This window comes from Gavialis gangeticus, unplaced genomic scaffold, assembly GCF_001723915.1.
Source record: "Gavialis gangeticus isolate Ggan-Ray unplaced genomic scaffold, GavGan_comp1, whole genome shotgun sequence".
Lineage (NCBI taxonomy): Eukaryota > Metazoa > Chordata > Crocodylia > Gavialidae > Gavialis > Gavialis gangeticus.
This window is the reverse complement of record NW_017729016.1, coordinates 14,311,131-14,332,000: the sequence shown is the minus strand read 5'-3', so window position 1 is coordinate 14,332,000 and position 20,870 is coordinate 14,311,131. Positions and strand designations below refer to the sequence as shown.

The 20,870-nt window shown below is 42.4% G+C and overlaps 1 protein-coding gene across 1 annotated transcript in view; it reads right to left on the bottom strand.

Moving 5' to 3' along the window:
• The window catches only part of FAM20C (FAM20C, golgi associated secretory pathway kinase), a 115,741-nt gene that overhangs the window by 42,235 nt on the left and 52,636 nt on the right, over positions 1-20,870 (bottom strand). Inside the window, exon 5 of the mRNA XM_019512606.1 lies at positions 786-878. Within this exon, the coding sequence (XP_019368151.1) occupies positions 786-878 (93 nt within the window). The remainder of the gene's footprint in view (positions 1-785; positions 879-20,870) is intronic.

The window sequence follows — 20,870 nt, the reverse complement described above, 5'->3', positions numbered from 1 at the left end:
TAGCCAAGGGTCTTGCAAGTTCTCATCTCTGCTCCTATCTCATGGTACAAAAGAAGCCCCATCCCTAATCCAGCCCATGAAATCCCATGGTCTCCAAGTATAACATCTGCTTCCCAGCGAACCCCATTCCTAAGGCATATATATGACCTTGGCCACATCTACACGAGCAGCGGACTGCGTAGTACCATCGCCATACATTTTTTTCCAATGCTACTGTGCAGTAGCAATGAGCTACTGAGCAGTAGCTCATTATTACTGTGCAGTAGCATCACATCATGGGGGTTAGTGCCCACCAGTGCTACTGCACAGTAGCATCTTGTGTAGACACGTGGACTGAATGGATTTCATTCCACATCCTGTCCTAGGACATCTCATGGATTCTAGTCCTAACCCAAGCCTAAGACTACAAATGAGCGCCTAAAACTAAAGATAGGATGGCAGCTCTCTTCCCCCTGCCTCGCACTTCCCTGACCAATACCCATCCCAGGCAGGAGAAGCCATGTCCAGCCCAGCTCGACCCCTGCCTCCGGTTGCTGCTCATAGGCAAGGCTGGGCATCTGCAGCCAGGGCGATGGAGCCTGCTCCAATTCTCCCACCTTGTTCCCATGCACAAACAGTGGTATTTGCCTGCAGGGAAGCAAGTCTCCTAATCCAGCCCAGCAGCTCCCCACTGAGCTTTATTTCTGAAACTTTCACTAATACTACTACATACTTAAACTCAAGGAAAGGGCACCAAAACATAAGCTTGTCCAGGGTGCCATAAGACCGGCCCTGGTTGTACTTACCTGTCCAAATGAAACGCTGCTATTTCGGCATTGTGCCTTTCGTAGTCTGAGAAGTAAAAAAAGTCAGGTGGAGTTTCCTGTTCTCTGGTTTGCCTGCAAAACGAAACAGGCACCATAAACAATGGTTAGTTTATATAAGGAGCAATGCTGAAAAATCAAATACTTCATTCAAGGGTTTGCATCCTAAAAGTACTTCAGGTTTGTATTATTTGCCATACATTAATTTTATCTTGTTTCTAAAGTACTGTAACAAAACTCTGGATACTAAGCCTGTACTCAAGCATGAAAGCTGCTGTCAGAAGTGCTGTTCCACTCAAGACACTTGCTCTATTTAACAAGATGTATTTTCTCACTCTCAAACATTTCATTAGCGATCCCGGTAAAGAGAATGTCATTTCATTAAATTATCATTAACTGTTATTATAAAATTTCCAAAAGTAATAAAATTTCTCTTTCTTGTTTGGCAGTCATGCCACTGCTATCAAAAATCTGACTCTTCTTTTGTATTCCTTCGCCCTAACAATGACATGTTTTTTCCATTTCAGAAGAAAAGGAACAGTTGTGGTTTGATTGCAGTGACATATGTCATGTTTCAAAGAACATTAACAAGACCATGCACCAGAGAGGATGCAAGAATACATTGTTTCTTCATTTGAAGCCCAAATAAAAATTGTCATTTTGATAGAATTGGAAAAGGTCAAAGCTGGAACATTTAACTTGGCTAAGAAAATGGAAAGAGCCTCCCATATAACATATTCTGACTCTGCTGAGGTCAATGGGATCTTTGAAACCATTTTCAGCGGGACCAGGAATAAGAACATACGAACAAAAGAAGTGCCATATTGGGTCAGAGCAGTGGTCTATCTAGCCCAGTATCCGTCTGTGACAGTGACAGAAATAAGTGGGTGCTACATAGGGAGAACACTAAACTGAATATCTCTAAAGTGATCTATCCCTTAGTCAAGAAATGGCATGCAGATGAAACTCTCCCCACCCTGAACAATTGTCTAATACAAGACCTAATCTGCACTGGCACTCCCTTTTGAGGACCAGAGTGGAACTTAAGTGTTGCACAGATCTATGGCCCATTTGCATGTCACCCCAAGAGCTAAAAAAAGTACTTTTCCATGCACTGTTTCCCTTGGCACAGTATTAGCAAAATGCTAAGTAGGCAAGACCTGAAGTGAGGCATCACCGCAGATATGCAGAGACCAACACCACATTTATTTTCTTGTCATGTATAGCTCAAATCACAGCTATTTTGTGGGCCTGCAACTCACTTAATGAGAATCCAGACAGTACAAAATGGCACCATGCAATAGTACCTTTCACATATGTGCCCCCCTGTTCAGCAGAAGTTCTACAGGGTAGCAATCAAATGAGCAATCACTTCTCTCCAATTGCTCCCATTGTTGCAAAAAGTTCACAAGGATAAAGGGTAGAAGTGAACCCAGGACAAAACAAAAAACAATGTAGTGCTTTGCCTCCACTAAGCAGCTTAGGAAGAGAGGGGAAAGCCACAATAGAGTCACAAACTCAATGCAACGTACCGCACGATATGTAATTCAGAGACAATAGTCAGAGAGGCCGGAGACAAAATCCTCATTGTATCCATTTATGTCAAAACTACGATGTAACCTCAAGACTAAGTGGAATGAGCTCAATTATAAATTCAGGGAAGAGAAATTAACAGGTTTCCACTTGGCAAACACGTAAGCATTTTTATGTAGTCATATTTTTTCAGAAATCTATTACATTTCTGTGACTAATCCAAAGAGAGAGAGAGGAAAAGAGAGATGCATCTCCAGTACTTTGCAAAGCATGCACATTTTACTCAATGTCGCTGATAAGCTTCCAAAAATATTACTAATTAGCTAATCAATACCATCTGCTTTTTATCTCTCAGAGTGTTTAAAAGTATCGAGGCTATTCCTTTCCAAGAAAATTTTGATCCAGAAAATACATCTTGAATAAACGGGAGATCTTAATTTTGAGAGTGCAATGATGTACAGAAAACTGTGGATTCCTTGATGTTACATAGCTAACATATGGGGTAGTCATTAAATCACCACAGGACCAGGATAGTCGCACAAACTTCACTTATCTATTAGCGCCCTGCAGCTCCATGCCATGGTGCTGGTATTATTAATTTTGGAATGAGTTCATTTTTCCTGTAGTTGTAACTTGGTTTATACATGTTTCTGTACTGCCATGATACCTTATTTACATAGCAATGCATCATTTCTGGAAGGCCAGAATCTTGATCATGAGGAGAATCCTGGAAGCACTCAAAACATGGATAGGGCACCGAAGTCATGGCTTCATCTGGAAGAAGGAGCAACTAGGATCTCCATACCATGATATGTTATCAGGAAACAATAAAAGGTATAATGTGCCACTGGCCATGTCTACATGAGATGCTTTACTGTGCAATAGACTAATCTACTGTACAGTAAAGCATCACTGTCTATATGTGCATGTGCTTACTGCACAGCAAATTAGTCTACTGTGCAGTAAAGTTACTGCTCAGTAAAGCCAAATAGCACTAATTGCACGTGTAAATATGCCCACTGTGTATAGCATATATATGTATGGCATATGGTACACCACAGAACGTATAAAACCATTTGCCGCTGGCACAGTTCTTAGTCAAAACCTTCTCCCAAAGCAATGGGCAGTTCTGAGGGCCTGTCTAACTACGTTAGGAGGGCACCTAAAGCAATGAAGGCCCATGATCTAAATATTTCCTTTTATATTAATAGGAATGTATTTTACCAACAATTTAAAACTCAAATTCATGGGACTATTACCTGGTGCGCATAGTCAGATCAATGGGGTGTGTGGTCAGATCCTAATGCCCTAGGTCAAAGTGTACTCTGATTTATACAGGTGCAGAGCCAAAAGATCAAATACTTCTCTCAGTCACAATGATGCAAACCTATTTAGCTCTGTGGATTTAGTCTGACCTTAGATCACTGTAAATGAGAGCTTAATTTGGCCCCAAATCTCTAGCTAAGTGAAGGGCTGGGGAAGCAACCCTGTATTCTGAATCCATTCTGGGTCAATTAAAATACCAGATAAAACAACCCTAGATTCAATCCATCCTGTAGTCTGTTTTAGAACATGACTGCATTTTAAAAGAAACAGGGAAAAAAACCCAATTGTGTTTAGTTAATTAGGTGATGGTTATTGAACAAAGACTGCCTAATAAAATGACAAATGCAAACAGAACAATATGTTAAACCTCTGCAGAAGTTTAGACCTCTGACTGATAATAAATTAAGGATAATGGTAAGAACTCTGCGGTGCCAGCAATAAAGGCTCACATCAGGCACGATGCAGGTTTTGTACCAGTTGCAGAGAGTAGGCGAGAATTTCTGGCTGCTGCTCTTATTTTGCAAACAGTTGGAAATTCAGTATTCTGCTCTTTGGAGGAAAATTTGGCAGATTTTTATAATGGCAGAATGGGAAGTTCTGGAGGAGAGACAGATGGAGTTCTGCTGATTCTGCATGTTGTTAAAAATTGTGCAGTGGCACCACACCAATTACAGCAGTAGCAGAAGACAAATCAGCACTAGTAACTTCAGCAGAGAAGAAACAAGAACAAACATGAAAAACCAAGTCAGTGAAAATCCTGATGCAACAATATAACTTGGAGAAAAACAGGAGGCAAAGCAAAAAAGTGGAGTTTTGTATTAATAGGAGCACACAGTATTTAATATAAAATGAAACAGTTTCTGTGCTCTCATCTTTTGTTATAATAGCAAGTCATGTGGATGAAGGAAAAGGAAAGAATTAAAATGAGTCAGAGCATTCACAAGTAAACACACTGAGTCAGCCCATTATTAATATTAATTAATCCCACAATGTGTTGTTCAAGGGTATTTGGACAATTTGATGTGGTGATTTATGTGTGAAAATGTTTGCAAAACCTGAAATGCTAATAAGCAAGTGTCACCATGAATTTCTTTCTCCATAGGTTTGGAGCAAAATTCAGTATTGATCATTTACTTCTTATTAGCCCTTCATGAATGTTGGCCATGCATTGAGTCCAGACTATTACTCGAGCTAGCCATTATAAAACTTACACTGGTTGAGAACGAGAAGAAGAAAACCACTACAGGCACTAAATACTTAGGTTAGTAATTTAAATTTAGCATCCATAAGTTCTCTTCCTGTTGCCTATGTCATCATCGTCAACATCAGGCATATCAAACAGTACTAAGGTATGCCAGGACCACAGCTGTGTCCCACTGTAGAATTCAGTCTAGATGTTGTACTCCTTCAACAGACTGCTGTAAGGCTCTGATTACATGCGGAAGGGTAAAAAGCAGACAAAGATAGAAAGCCTTAGATTAATCTGAGTCACCTGTTATACTTCAGGACATATTCATTATACCAGACATCCAGAGACATTTCAGAACCAACTTTGTACCCCAAGAATAGTATTTGAACTAATCAAAGGATGTGTCATTGATTTGTGGCTGTGGATTTTGAGGCCCTTTCTTTTTAAGCAGGCCATACTTCCTGCTTTTGTTTTAAAGGAGTCCATAAGTAATCAGCAGAGTTGACTGAAAATATTACAGGGGAGCAACAGTATACATTCATAAGGCAGCACCAGTGAGTGGATAAGTAAAATGAAATGAACAGGTATCTTTTTTACATGTTGTGCTGAACTATTTGGGCTTAAACTGTAAGGTCTTCAGGGGTAGGAATTTTTCAGGTGTCTAGCTGTGTTAGACCATCAGGCATGACGTGGCACAAATTGTGACTGGGCATGACTACAATACACATACTGATAATAAGTATCTTGGAAGCAGTGGATGGGATCATTTGAGGTGGAACAGTAGTAAATCCTGCAGCAGGAGAACTGGTAAGAGCCTTAGCAGGCTAGTGAAGCAAGATAACTACACTGGCCCGAACACAACTAACATGGATGAGAGAGTAGTTTTGCTATTCAAACAGATAAGTGGAAATTATCTGGGTGTACCTAGAAGTATCAGTTGTTACTGTTCTCCTTGAAAAAATTAGCACTCTTTTGATATAGTGCTTCTCACTGGGCATGTCTACATGTTCATTAATGTGCCTTAGTTACTGCACATTTAGTTTAGTACCTCTAATAAGAGGTACAAACTGAATACGTTGTGACTAGAGTTACTCTGCAGTAGTGCTGGCGCACGGTTTACACAGCCTAATAACACTGCACAGTAGGGCTGTGCAAAACACCATCATTTCATTTCGATGTCCGTTTTCCCATTTTGTTTTGAAGCACTGTCCCATTTTGTTTCGTCAAAACTGTTTCGCTGTTTCGAGGTGTTTTGAAGTTTCACCCATAGGCTATAATGGGGGATCATCAAAATGCCTAAAACTTTGTCATTTCTTGCCTGATTTGGATTGCAGGGATGGTAGCCCCTTCTGAGGGCATGTAGCCTGCAAAGTTTCAAGGAGATAGGTGCAGAGGTTTCTCTGAAACTGCACCTCAAACTTCAAAAAGCAAAACTCATGACACTTGGCAGCAGCGGCAGCCTCCTGTTATCCAGCACATAGACCTGGGGGCCTGCACCCCCAGGAGGGCTGTGGGGCTGTGCTGGACTCCTCCCGGGGGTGTGGGCCCCCTGGATCTGCGCTGGATGACAGGAGGCTACTGCTGTCACCTGGGACCAGCGCTGAGTACAGCCTGCACCCAGCGCTGGGGAACACTGATGCTGACACTAGCCCCAGGAAGCAGCAGCATCCTTCTGTCATCTGGCCCAGTGATGGGAGGCGGGGAAAGCCAGGGCTGCACTCCGAGTGGCTCCGAAGCCCCATGGAGCTCAGCCCGGCGGTGGGAGGTGGGGAGAGCCAGAGGTGTGCTCCACCTCCCGCTGCCGGGCTGAGCTCCACGGGGCTGAGGAGCTACTTGGAGTGCAGCCCAGCGGCGGGAGGTGGGGAGAGCCAGGGCTGCACTCCAGCCAGCTCTGCCAGCCCCACAGAGCTCAGCTTGGTGGCGGGAGGCAAGAAGAGTCAGGGTTGTGCTCCACCTCTCTCCGCTGGGCTGAGCTCCACGGGGCTATGGAGCCATCACTGGGCTGCTTCAAAACTCGAAATGTTTTGAAACTTTCAAAATGTTTTGAGTGCCCTCATTTCATTTGGAAGCCGTTTCGAAGGTTTTTGTTTCATTTTGATTTCGCTGTTTCCAGCTCGAAACACGTCGAAACAGCTTCGGAATGAAACATACGGCAAAATTTCGCACAGCCCTACTGCACAGTAGGCTATTAGCACCGTTAATAACCACTGCTGCACAGTGTTATTAGGCTAATGCACAGTAAGCATCTGTGTAGACACGCCCATTCACTGTGAAATGGTTGAGGTGATTAAATTTTGTTTCCCCTTGGAGGAAGCAGAGTTTCAGGGGCTTTCGTGTACCATATTGTACAAATACAGTATTATCTAAAATGATAAAACACAGATACTACAGTACTAAAATGTGTCACTTAGCAGCCTACTGCTATTGCTACTACCTTGCAAGTTGCAAGGGCGATGGGAATAGCCCTTCCTGTTTAGGAATATAGGTCTGGACAGGGCTTCCTGGCTCACTGCATCCACTTCCCTTTTGCCACAAGAAGTCCAGAGCATGAGCACCATTTTTTTTTTTTAATTAACACAGATGTCTGTGAAATCTTACTATTTTTTTATGGACTTGCTTTTCTTACTAGTTGAAGAAACAGAATGAAAGTCCAAAGATTATTTGTGCGATGTTTTCTCTTCATGTCAAGTTGGATTGTGTTGGAATGGAATGTAGAGTGCCCCGAGATAATCGAAAGCTTATTACTCTAAGTGAAGGAGGCAGCCCATCGAAAAAAAGGATGTCTCTGAGGCAGCTGCAGTCCTTAGTAGGGCACTTAAATTTTGCATGCAGAATCATATCACCAGGGAGAGCTTTCTATCAGCATTTGGCATCAGCTTGAGCAGGTGGGGAAAAATGCCACTTAATTTTATAATACCTTTTAGTGGCTTAGTATGTCCTTAGGAAGATAAATGATGTTGCTAATGCATCTACATCTACAGTAGCAAAGATATCTGGCGCCTATTTGCAACTCCTTCTGGAATCTTGGCAGCTGATCATTTTGGCTTTATCAAAGCTTTCTGTTACAAAAAGCACTCCTAGGAACTATATGAGCTGTTTACAAGAGCAAAATATGGTCCAGAAAATGAGCAGCCAATCAGGAATTCAAAGACATGCAATTTAATGTGTTAGAGGAAGGATGTTTGGCCCAGTCAATCGCTATCATCCACATGACAATATGGGCTTTTGCAAGACACTGGGCTTCTAGCATTAACTAGCGGTTCTATGATTAGAAAAACAGGAGAATATTTACCGTGGCAGAAAGACAGAAATTTGCATAGAGATGCAATAAGAATAGGGATAATTAACAAACTGCTGAAACTGATAAATACCATGATCGTGCTACTGCCTGCTAGCCCTGGGGGATGTTTTTTTTTTCTGTGAAGTAGAGAGCTTGACAATCACACGTACTTAAAGACCAGCGAACTTAACATTTGCAGTAGAATTTCAGCCATCTGAATGAAGTCCAGATAATGAGAGACATTTTTATATAGAAATCCTCTTGTTATAAACAAAAGATCCTCCCGCCACACACCCAGAAACAGCCTACTAGCTTGTCCCCAACTGCAATTGCTGAGATTATCTTCCCTTCCCAGTGCCTTGACCATAACTCTTTCCCTCTAGAATCCATGCACTGGCTTCACTCAACTCTAAGTCCTAGCCTGATATTTTATTTCCAGCAGTATCCTTACACGTCTAGCTTTATCTCCTCCTGTGCTCAGCGTAGCTCTCTGTGCTCTGTTAGTATTCCTCCAGTGATATGCCCAATGCCTCTCTTGCCTCTACCAGACTGATGCCACTTTTTTACACTATACCACATTTAGCGGCAGAACATCACTAGAGATATGCGCAAAACAATTCCCTGCACCTCTCCAAGGAAAGTTTACAGAAAACCTGGTCCACGAAATGTTTTAGCTGGGATCACATGGCTCTCTAAGTCTGATCAAGATCAGCTGTATCCCATCTTCTGGCCTGATCTGATGAGTACTGAGGACTATTGGTTCCCAGTTCCAGACTAAGCTTGGGGTTGTTAAGCTCTTTACAGGATTTGAGCTGTTACACTCTACAGACCAGAGCCCTGTTCCTTACTTGGCAGGTTCCTTACGAGACAGGGATTGTTCTGGTTAGTGCATTAAATGAATGCACTACCAATATATTTAATTAGAGACAGGTTAAAACCTGGACCATTTGTTTTGACTTATCCATTCCAAAATATAGTAGTTTGGATAATATGAACTCCAGACACAAACTGACCCAGGTCTGGAAGCTGAATTGTGACCTCCTCAGGTCAGTGCAAATAAAAATGGTACTCAACTCCTTTAAAAGAGAATTTAAAAAACCCCAGAGAGAATACAAATATTAGCAGCCAAACAGGACACAAGTTATTCAGGTTCACTATAGAAGTCAATATAACATAACTGGATTTACAATCAAGGTACCTGTCCCATGTTCCCGTGGTCATGTTATTTAAGTCTCTAATGAAACAAAAATGAGGCGCTTTAAAAAAGGTCCATTCTTGCAGATTTGTATTTTTTCTTATAATGCTCTGGATTTGGGACCCAATTCTTTGTGCACTGCATCAAGTTCATTGGTATTGCACTTGGAATAAAGTCAGGATACCATTTGGCATACCCTCACACATGCAAAAACTCTTTATTGTTCATCAAAGAATGGAACATGAAAGCAAAAGATGGCACAATCAGATTGCGCCGTTCTTCAATCAGTCTTTGTTGTTTTCAGATACACAGGACAAAAAAAAGGAAATTTTTGCAGGGAGGAAGAAGCATGAAGTTTGACCAATCCATATTAGAGACAGGCCAAATAAAGACATGTCTAACCTCATGGAAAAAGCAGATACAGAATATTAGTCTGAGCACATGACTGATGATGTCTAATAAACCCATCACTCCTTTTGGGTGGGATGCCTGGCACTTATCCATCTTCCTTCTTCTGGGAACTCAGCTGACGCAATCAACATCACACAAACAAGATGTCAGACCTAAAACAAGGGAAGTCAGTTTGATGGGAAATATATTGACAGTAGAAATTTTAAATCCGCAGCTTTTTTATGTAGGAGCTAACTGAAAAAGAATACAAAAGGAAATGTACATACAAGCCACACAAACCACGCAAATCAATTACAGGAAAAAAAAATAAAGAGATGGACTCTGATACGACCTAACTGCAAAGAGGTGTATATACATACATTCACTGTATGCACTATACATATACCAGGTGCTAATACTTTCTATGGCAGCCTTTGACATGATGCTTTCAGACATGTAGAGCTACTTCTTCAAATGTTTGTCTACACAATCCCTCTTTTTCTGCAGCAAATATCTCAAATCTAACACTCAGGCATAGTGTGTAACCACGCATGCAACTTTGCACAGTTGAGTTGGGGTGAGTGCCTTTGATAATGGGCCAATTTCTCTTTTGTGTTATCACACCAGCACTGTTGTAACTGAGAGCAGAATTCGGCCCTGTTAATACTGTTTGTGCGTGCGTGCATGTGTGTGTGTGTTTATACACTGCTGCTCTTGACAGTGTTAAAAACACACACACTATAGATATGATGATTGCCTTATGGACAGTTCTGGGGACCTCCAAAATTATCCTGCCTAGTGCTGGGGGCGCTGGACTCGATGATCGTGCAAGGTCCCTTCTAGCCCCTTACAATCGATGAATCACTCTGAGCTAAGGAAAAGGATCTCTGAAGCTGAGAGTACTCAGAAACATATATCCTCTGTGCTTTGGGCACGGAGGGTGATAAATAACATGCTAACAGATAATATTGTAGGTAACCTGCATGCTATGAAATTGCAAATGTTATCCCATACAAGAGCGTGCATGTGCGTATGTGGACATGCACATACACGTATAAAAGATTAATTGAGAATTTTCTTTCATCTTCCTTTATGGAGGTGGTTGAAAGTAAGGAGAATAAGTGGATACAAATGCCACACTGGCTAACTGGCTATATATTAGACAGAAAAGCTTCTTAGCCATCAGCTGAAAAAAAAAAAAAGAAAAAAAAAGTGCTTGCATGGAAAACAAAGAAATCATGGTATGAAAAGGCAGACAAGTGCTGGGGAGGAGGAGGGGTCCTGTCACTAATTTACTTTGAGGACATGTAACATCATAGCCCAGAAAAAATGTTTGATGCATCTTTGCGAGAGAAACCAGGCTTGACATACAGGAGTAGAAAGATTAAGAGAGACTCAACAGCCTTACAAAACAGTTCTCTGTATCCACTTTAATATGGTCAGTGTTGTTGCCACAGCAGGGAGAAGAGAAGCTCCTAGCAATTAAATAAGCAGAGAAGATCATTAACGATGTGCTGCAATGATATTCTGTGCACCTATTTAAGGTATCTGTGTTAGGGACCTAACGTGTAAAAACCCTTTTATTTTCCATACAACCGTCTTTCTGCTTTAGACACGTGCATTCCAGCAAGACAGTAGCGCGTGCATTTTAGCTACGGCCAGTCCATGGAACCTGTCATCTTTCCCTTTGATCCATCCCTTTGAGGCCCTAGTTATATATTGTTTGCTCACCAGAAACTGCAAACATGAAAAATGATACAACTGCAAAAAAAAAATAATCATCTTTGTGAAAAATAGGCAAGGCAAACAACTTGCTTTATGCCTGGGCAGCCTCAGGTTTTCCTCAGAAAACAGAATATTTTGTAAGTAGAGAGGTTCTGAATATTTAAACATCTGGAGAGCTCTGGAAGAAAAATACTTACAGAATCAAAAGTTTAAAGCAGTTCTTCAGCACAGAGAATGTTGCTTAATATGTGCTTTGTCTGGGGTCATTCAAGGGTAGAGATTAAGAGGAACAATAACAGCACAGGCATTAGAAGCACCAAGCAGTTCCCAATAATTTCCTTCGGTGGAAGGCTGGAGATTTTGCTGCTTTTTTGCTGGCGAGTGTATGCACCACAGATATGCCAGGTTTGAAGATATTATTTTGATCTAGATATACTGTAAATATCGTTGGAAAGTGCATTTTGAACATGCTGTGTTGCGAATCAGAGGCGTACCAGTAACTTCTTCTGTCCATCTGTTTATCAAGCTCCTTACAGGGATTGGATCACATTGCCGGAGTTGCTTAGGGCAGCATGGTCATGCACAAGATTATCCTTAAAATACCTCTGGGAGGCAGAAAACTACTATTCCCATTCCATGGAAGGACAGTTTAAGCATGGATGTGATGCTGCAGTGAGCTTAGCACTGTCACCTGACCCCGAAAGGACATAACCCGCTTTACTTTAGACAGAGGAGTCGTCAATTGGTCTAAAGGTGTTCTTTCAAAACTAAGCATATGCTTCTGTGCTTTGTTGCATCTGGCTACAATGCTGAGCACTCTGCAGGATCAAGCCAAAGGTGACTTGCTGAAGGTCATGCATGCAGTCTTTGGCGGAGTCATTAACTTATCATAGGTCTCCTGAAACCCAATCCACTTCCTCATCCTCAAGATCAATCTCAGAGGAGAAATAAGATTTCCTTTCTTATTCATGATAGCAAAGACCTGAGTTGAAATCCCAGGACTCTATGAAAGTCACCGCTGTTGATTTTAATGGGGCCAGAATTTTACCTTTTAAAGATCATTCAAGTTTTGATGCCTATAGTATACCCAGTATACTGTGTATCCAGATCACTAGCATGAGACTCATTAGTACCACGGAGAGGTGGTCTGAAATCAGGCAGAAGTTAGAGCAGGGTGGCACCCTACCCGGTTCAGGGAGGCGTCAGCTTTCATAGCTGACAGCCAGGTTTGCAAGATCCTTTCTTGGATCAGAGAAGCCAATGAAGTAGACTGTTGGCAACAAAAGCTCGTGCCTCTGAGCAAATCAGTCTCTACTCTGCAGCAGTCATTTAAGTCTTGTGTGGATAAGGCAGGCAAAATTTGATCAAGTCCTGACTTTCCTCAGCAGTAGTGTAACTAGGACTAGGGTGACCAGGGCTGCAGTGCTGGGCTCCAATTTGTGGGAAGGGGAGAGTGGGGATAAAAGCAGCTGCTGCAGCACTGTACTAGTGCCACAGCACAGTGGCTGCCCCCACGCATCCTGCTGCCCCGGGTGTCCGTCTGCCTTGTTACACCTGCTTCTCTGGTTTTTCCTTACAACCTATGAAATCCCTGCAGTCACCGAAGTCCCAGAGACAAAACCTCACTTGAAAAGGGCTTAGAGTAGGGGCAGGCAATTATTTTGGGCAGAGGGTTTTGGCAAGCCATTGAAGTCTGCATGACAGGCAGCCCAGGGCAGATTAATATTAGTTTTCTAAATTTTTTAGGGGCCCTGAGGGCTGGACAGAATGGCTTGGCATGCTGCATGTGGCCCACGGGCTGCATTTTGCCCACCCCTGACTTACAGACATCACGGGTGGAGAAGATGGACCAAAAGGCCATGGACAACAGCCCTGACCCTAAAGCCAGAGCATTTTCCACTTCAGCCTGTCACACCCAAATACTGAGATACGTGTGGGAGGAATTAGGAATACAGGACAGGACATGGCCTTTTGGACCACCAAGTCAGTCCCTATATTCAGAGGCAATAGCTGGCAAAGAGCTCCTAAGAGCATCCGTGCCAACCTCTTTCCACACCACAGTAACAAAGCATGTTGTGCACACAAAGCCAAGAAGACCCTGCAACATGCCGACGGCAACACAGGGATGAGGGTGATACTGATGTCTGGCCACTGCAATGGCAGAGGAGTTACTAGCTTAATATCATATTTGCTTGCATACCACACACATACTCTTTCTTCAGAAAATAACTCTCCAAAATTGGGGTGCACATCTTAAACAAGGAAGCTGGTTTTCTGCTAGAATATAAAGCATGAAGCCCTGTAAAATGGCTGCTACTTCTTTTCCCTTCTTTCCCCCCTCAGCGGCTGCATGGAGGGAGGAGTGCAATCAAGACTTCATCAGCAGTTAGTCTTAACCCCTTTTGGGCTGAATCAGAGTAGGGACAGAGCCTAATTTTCAGCTTTCTTATTCTCCTCCCTTTTCTGCTTAGCTACAAGCAGCCAATTCAGCTGTGAGGGGGTTAAAACCGCAGCTTTTGCCTGAGCAGAAAAGGGAGCATGAGCTGAAGATTAAGCTCCGCCCCTTCTATGCAGCCATTACTTTGGAAAATCTTTTTGCTTCATTTTGCCTTCCCAAAAATAAGATGCATGCACATTATATGTGCAAAAATATGGTATATGCTCAGAGGTTCCCTGATAGCGGACCAGGCCCATGTTAAAGACGAAGGTAATAACTCTCATTGTCTTTGCTAAATCTGACCTGAAGGAAAAATTCCTTCCTGAGAAGGAATTAGAATTAGGGTACAATATTTATGCTCTACATTTCTCCTATAGGCCTTGGTGGTACATTTCACCATGTAGGTCTAAGTCAGAATTTCTTTTCCTTGCTCTGTCTCTCTATATTTACATTACGTGGAGCACTTGCAATTTTTGCACTCCTAAGTTTTGGATAAAATTGAATATGAACCATTTTCCATCTCCATTAGATGCTTCTAACAAATTATATGAATCTTGAAGTTACATTTTATTATAGCTTTGCAAAATAAACCAATTTTCTTCAGATCCTGTTTTAGAAAGACATTAGAAGTGGTTTATTACTCTGTTGCTGCACTGTCTCCACGGAGGGCAAACACATAATCCACATCTATCCCAAGACCATTCCACTTCAGAGTGAATTCCAAGGAACCAAATGCCCTGATGGAAAATATGTAGGAGAAACCAAACCACAACTGTGCACCAGAATGAACGCACACCGAAAATCTATCAAAGACGTGAATGCCTAATCACTAGGGGTGTGCGAAGCAGGTCTTATTCAATTTGGTTTGGAATCGGCCCAAACCAGGGACAGTGATTTGATTAATTGATTTGGATCACTGTCCCTGATTCAATTCGGCTGAATCCGAAGATTTGATGCTGATTCGGAAAATCAGCGATTTGGACATAGACACAGCTTTAAAAGCTTTTTTTACATATCTTGAGGTACCAGTATGGCTTGTGAACGCTGCAATGCTGGGGTGGATGGAGCATCCCATAGGAGTGCAGGGGCCCTCCGTGTGCTTGGCGGCAAACCTGGAAGTGGACTGGAAATGCTTCTGGTCCGCTTCCAGGTCTGCTGCTAAGTGCACTGGGGAGCTCCACCCCCCAAACGCTCCTGTGGGACACTCAGTGCGCCCCAGCATCTCAGCATTCACAAGCCCCTGCTACCTAGAGGTATGTAGAAAAAACATTTAAAGCTTTCTCTGTCTGAATTGCCAAATCTTTTTTAGTTGATTTGGAGGGTTGCGATTTGATTCAGAGAGATTAAAGGGTCCTCTGAGTTGATTCGGATTCAGAGCTTTGGCCGCCGAATCAGGCCGAATCTCTGCCAAATCGAATCAGGGACTGAAGCTTCACATAGCCCTACTAATTACCTGTGGGTGCACATTTCTCACAAGAAAACCAATCTCTCTCCAATCTCTCAGTTTTAATCCTCAAAGGGAATTCACAAAACACCTTTCAGAGACAAGCCTATGAACTTCACTTCATCGACCTACTGGATACAAAAAATCATGGACTAAATATAGACATTGGATTTATGACACATTATAACCTGCCTAACATCTGAATCCCCAGGTATCTCTCCACTATTTACCAGCTACATTCATTCCTCCTTACCCCACAACCTGTCTCTCACCCACCGACTCTTCAATTTACCTCTTCACTGACTGGCTTTCTTGCATGCATACCAGCCTCTGGCTTCTTTATTATTCATTCCATCCAGGAAGAGCACAGACCAACTGCAGGTGCTTCTGCAGCCTGACAACGGGTGTTTGTACCCAGAAGCTTGCAAAGAAAAATGTTTCCAACTGTTTGAGTGATCTAATAAAAGATATCAGGTTTACCAAAAGGACCTTGACTTCCAAGGAACCATATCTTTTGGTTTGGGCACAATACCTTCCTAATGCAAACAGAATGAAGTAGGCTTTTAAAGGAGTTCAGTGCCCTCTATTTATAATTTACCATAGGGGGTTACTGTGTTGTACTGAACTGTGATATTTATTCTGACAAAAGCCAAGTGCCCAAGATTCTGCAGACAAACATATCTGTCCAAAAACATTAGCAAGACTAAAGTGACTTCTCCTATGTGTATCTACTGAATATAGATGGAATCTGCTGATCTATAACAACAGTGGAGGTGAACTTCTCTCCTGTGCGGAAGGTCTACTCCATTCATATATCTCAATGGGCTTTACAAAGAAGGTCAACATCATTATCCAATTTATAGGTGAGGAAATTGAGGCCTAGAGGAGTGACACTTCTTTGCCAAGGTCACCCTGAAGCCCTGAGGCAGAACCAGTGGTGAACCCCAGTTCTATTATGTCCCATTTGAGAACATCGTCCCACTAGTCACACTGTCTCTGTCACTGTGGGCACCTGTAAGTGCTCAAACGTGGCAGATAAGCAGGGCACAGATGTAGTGCTGGTCATCTACCCGGGGGTGCGCTTCACCCCCCTGGAACTGCTTCTCAAGGTTGTTTTAGTACAAAATTGAGAAAATCTTCAATAATTATGCCGCAGATGATAGCAGGCATGTGGTTATTGCAAGATAATCTCTCCCTAGGGCTAAGTGTTTCTAATTCCTGAGAGGTGTGATTTCCCAATAAAATGCACACACCCTTGAACTTGCTTCAATGCGGCTATTACCGTTCTTTAATGTGTGGCAAAGGGTGATGTGCCTCTCTGAGCTGGAAAGAAGATGTAATTGCCTGGTTCAGAGTACTCTGTGGTTACAAAAGAAATAGGAATTACTTTGATATGATGTGGCATTTCATTACTCAAATAAAGCAAACTATTCTACCACCTTCTTTTTATTTTTACTTCAGGTCTCCTGTATCATTGCTTCTCTTCCTCTGTCAGCAGCCATGAGCTCTGCGAAGGGTAACTTGCTCTGAGCTCTCCACTCTCTCTGCAGTTCACAGCAAACTTCCAGGCCTCTTTCCTTTCTTTCAGTGGGAGGTTTGTATAAGTGAGGAGTGAAGAACGCCACCACATTTACTTCAGTGCTCCTCTAGCACTTTGTGTGGGCTGGCTGTAACTCAGTCAGCAGAAAGATGAAATATCTGCAAAGCTTTAAATACAAATACAAGCATTGGCCATCTACTGCAACAATAATAACCCCCACCCCCCAGCTCTATCTATTAACCTTTGTGGATTTTTCTTTAAATGGCCACTAACATGTATAAGTTGTCGTGACTAAGCCAGTCTTCAAAGCATTTTGGAGTATCGTGACATCCCTAGTTTGTCATTAGAAGTATTTCTGCAGTAGATACTTCAAGTACCTGAGTAATTTAGGAGCAAAAAATCCCACTGATTTGTGCTTTGAGGCATGCCTTTGAAAATCTTACTTCTCATCCAAATTTATTCCTCTCTTCCTGGCTACCCCAACCCGCATACTAGTCTGTACTTTATAGTGAGAGCACCACGCTGCACTAATGGGTTTGGAAACCATACTTGAGATCCTTCATCTGGTCTGGATAAGGGTTGGGCCATTCTCTGCTGACCCATAGGGATGCCCTATTGATCCCCAGGGGAAATCAGATAGCATTATCACTACAGATCGTCCTTCTCACTTTCATTAGAGAAGGGGTTCTTTAATTTCCAGGTTTCCACATTAGCTTAGGCCCTGGCTGGTGAAAGCTTTAGCAGGGATGAATTAATCCAGTACTTTCTAAATTCCTCAAACAGAATATTATAACTTTCCATATTTAATCCAAGTCAGCAGACATTGCCATCGGTGGAAACAACAAAACTTGCTTTACTTGAAGGAACCCATGAATATGGTTTTCAAAAAGTGCCCATTGGCTTAGGTCCACTCCTAGTGAAATAAAAAATATTGCAAATCCCAACCTAGAAGAATAAGGAGCAGCAGGACAGCACAGTAACAATGCTGAGCTTTACTAGCTAGAAAGAAAGTCTCTCTCTCTCTCTCTCTCCCTATTTATTTTCAGCAGGAACTCTTGGGGCAATTGCTATTTTATATAAATATCTGCTGTCAAGTGAGAATGTGTTCAGTGAACTACCATTCTCAAAGTGCACAGCAGAATATTCATGCTTCATGGATCACAAAATGTATACACCTAAACCTCAAGGAAAGTTTAAGCAGAGTGCGGGGGAAAAATATTCGTACTGAAATGACTGAGTTTAGTAAATGTCAAATGTGACACGAGTATGCAAGTTTTAATGAGAATGGGGAAAAAAAATCAGTGTAGGCCAATTTAAATGTAAAAGCTTACTTTAGCTCAGGTTGCTTTGTAAAATAAAAGATGAGTACATGTTAAAGCCCGCTGAGGCAGCTAATGAAAGCAAGATGGGGGGGGGGGGAAGAAACAAGGGAAAGAAAAAGAAAAAGTTTGCAAAAGATGTGCAGTAAAACCCTTCTAAGTGAAATACCGTTGTTGCCAGACATTTTTTACTAAGCTGATTTATGATATGCAGCTGCTTTTCAGTAACTACATATGTCTGGCTACTTCTCATAGAATTTTTAAGCTGCATTAAAACATCTCTAAAAGATGCAGCTTATCTACGGTACAATGTGTGTGTGTCTGTGCAATTTACACACATTCTCGAGGGGTTTTTTAAGTGAGGATTATTTTTTTTTAAATCAGGTAGATCAGAGACAATCAACTCTGGTAAATTAAGCTAATTTTATTGTAATTTTTAACAGGGCTATCAATATATGTACATATCAATACTGAACAGCCATGTTATGTCAATCTCTGTCTTCTCTTATTCCACCCCGCTATTTGAATATTGAATATATTCAATATTCACATGAATATATATTTGAATATATGCCTCTGACGCAATTAGTCTTTATTTCTCTGCCTTGTGCCTGATTTCAGGCTAACATGGTGAATTATATTTCCCTGCTATTTTTTCTTCTTTTCCTATGTCTGATCTACTTCTACTTGAAGTTGATGGAAAGTCTCTCAGTGATTCCATGGAGAAGTGGATTGGGCTCTTTTAGAGTCATGTGCTCAATTATGACCGTTCTGTACTCACATGATAAAGGAACTGACCCCAAATCTCATTGACGTAAAGGGAAAGGCTCCCATTGTCTGCAATAGGCTTTGGATCAGGTCACTGAGTACCAGAGGTACTGATCATGATATTAAACATTATGTCCCTGATAAAGTTGAGCTGGGGAGCATGACACATGACTAATCCAAACGTAGTCACTATAGAGAAAGTTGTGAGATCGTACTAGCATCACGTTGGATGCTTTTAGGGTTGATTGTAAATACTTCTTAAACAATATAATATAATTAGAAGTGGAACCTGAAACCTGTCACACAACCAGGTAAGTCCCTAACATTTCTAAGCTTGAGTTCTGTAGATTAAAAAAAACCTAGTAATCCACAAACCATTTGCCTTTGGTTTCTACAAGGTCATTTAAATTCCTTCTTTAAGAGATCACCAACAGAATGGCCCCATCACCTGTCCATGTTAGCTCACCTAAAGGGGAGGGAGGGGATATTTTAATTTTCGTGTGAATACCTATTTTTGAATAAAATGTAGAAACTGCTCTGGATGCTTTGTTTCCCGTGCATCTTCTAGACAATATTTGACGGCCAAAATATTGTTGGAAATCTCTCATGGAATATGTATTTCAAACTAAAAGCACAAATCTTCAGAGGAAATCTGATTCTGGACTTTCTGGCTACCAAGTGGGGAGACTAGAACAAAACCACGTGCTCGATGACAATCAGAACTAGCCTCCAGGACTCAGATGCTGAGCATAAAGTTCTCACATCAAATTGCCTGTGTCCAATGGACGGGCGGAGGTTTAGTCAGGGAAATGAGATAATAAATACTGTTTCCGATAACACACCCAGTAAAGCTGTAATCTGCTTGTTGACCAACTGCAGGTGGAAGACGAGCCTAAGCTTATTGAACAAGTGATTTTCTACAAATTATCTGTCCTTTCAGAGAACATCCTAATCTCTGCCGCTTAGGTCCTAGCAAGGGGTGGGGTTGAGATTTACCACCCAAATGACACGTTTTTTCTCTCTCAGCAGTTGCCTCCGTTATTACAGTGCAGGCCGGATCCTTCTCCCTTTAGGAGCACTTTTTAATCCCAGTTGAATGGACAATATGGCCACAAAATACATGATGCAGGCACACATTCACCAGGCTTCAAAAATCTGACTGATTCCTGCATCAGAGCGAGGGACTTGCTGGACCCACTAGGGAATCAAGTAGTGGATATCTAGGGTAGAAGCAGCAACCTCTGGATGTTGGACACTATTTTATTAGCCCTCAAGAGGAACTACTAAGATGGGACGGTGGAAGGGGCATGGGGCATCTGACCTGGCTCGTTGACCGTCACAGGCAGAGGGAGGAAGGAAAGTGAAGTGAAATATTATGGGCTGCTTTGCTTAACTAAGGGCTACAGGGGAAAGCTCAGGCCATATAGCAGGGCCTACTCTGAGATCCCATATTCTTCAGAGAAGCTGTTGCCACTACATCATGAACGGCAGTTTTATTTCTAGCACTGTGACAGCTTCTGCCATGACCCCGGAGTCACCAACATTTTTTGAACATGTTACTTAAGCTCGGTTACCACAGTAAATTCTAGAGGCAGGTCTGAATCTGTGGAGTGAACTCCCACAGGCGCGAAGCATTTTGTAACCTCACTCCCAAGTACAGGGTGCCCTTCTGTGACCTGCCTCCTGTCACAGCCCGGCAGAACGATGCGTGCGTTAAACACCCCAAACTAAACCCTACCACAACCAAATGCTAAGGCTAAGTACAGACATGCAAAAAGCCTCTGTGCTTGTCCTCAGCAGCACTCATGGGCTGGCCTGGCTCAGCCCCCCAGCCCCAGTCGTGGGCGAGGGAGGGAACGGGGCTGTGCCGGCCCTGGGCGCACTCCTGTCCCTGGAGCGGCTGGGGCGGGTGGGGGGGCGG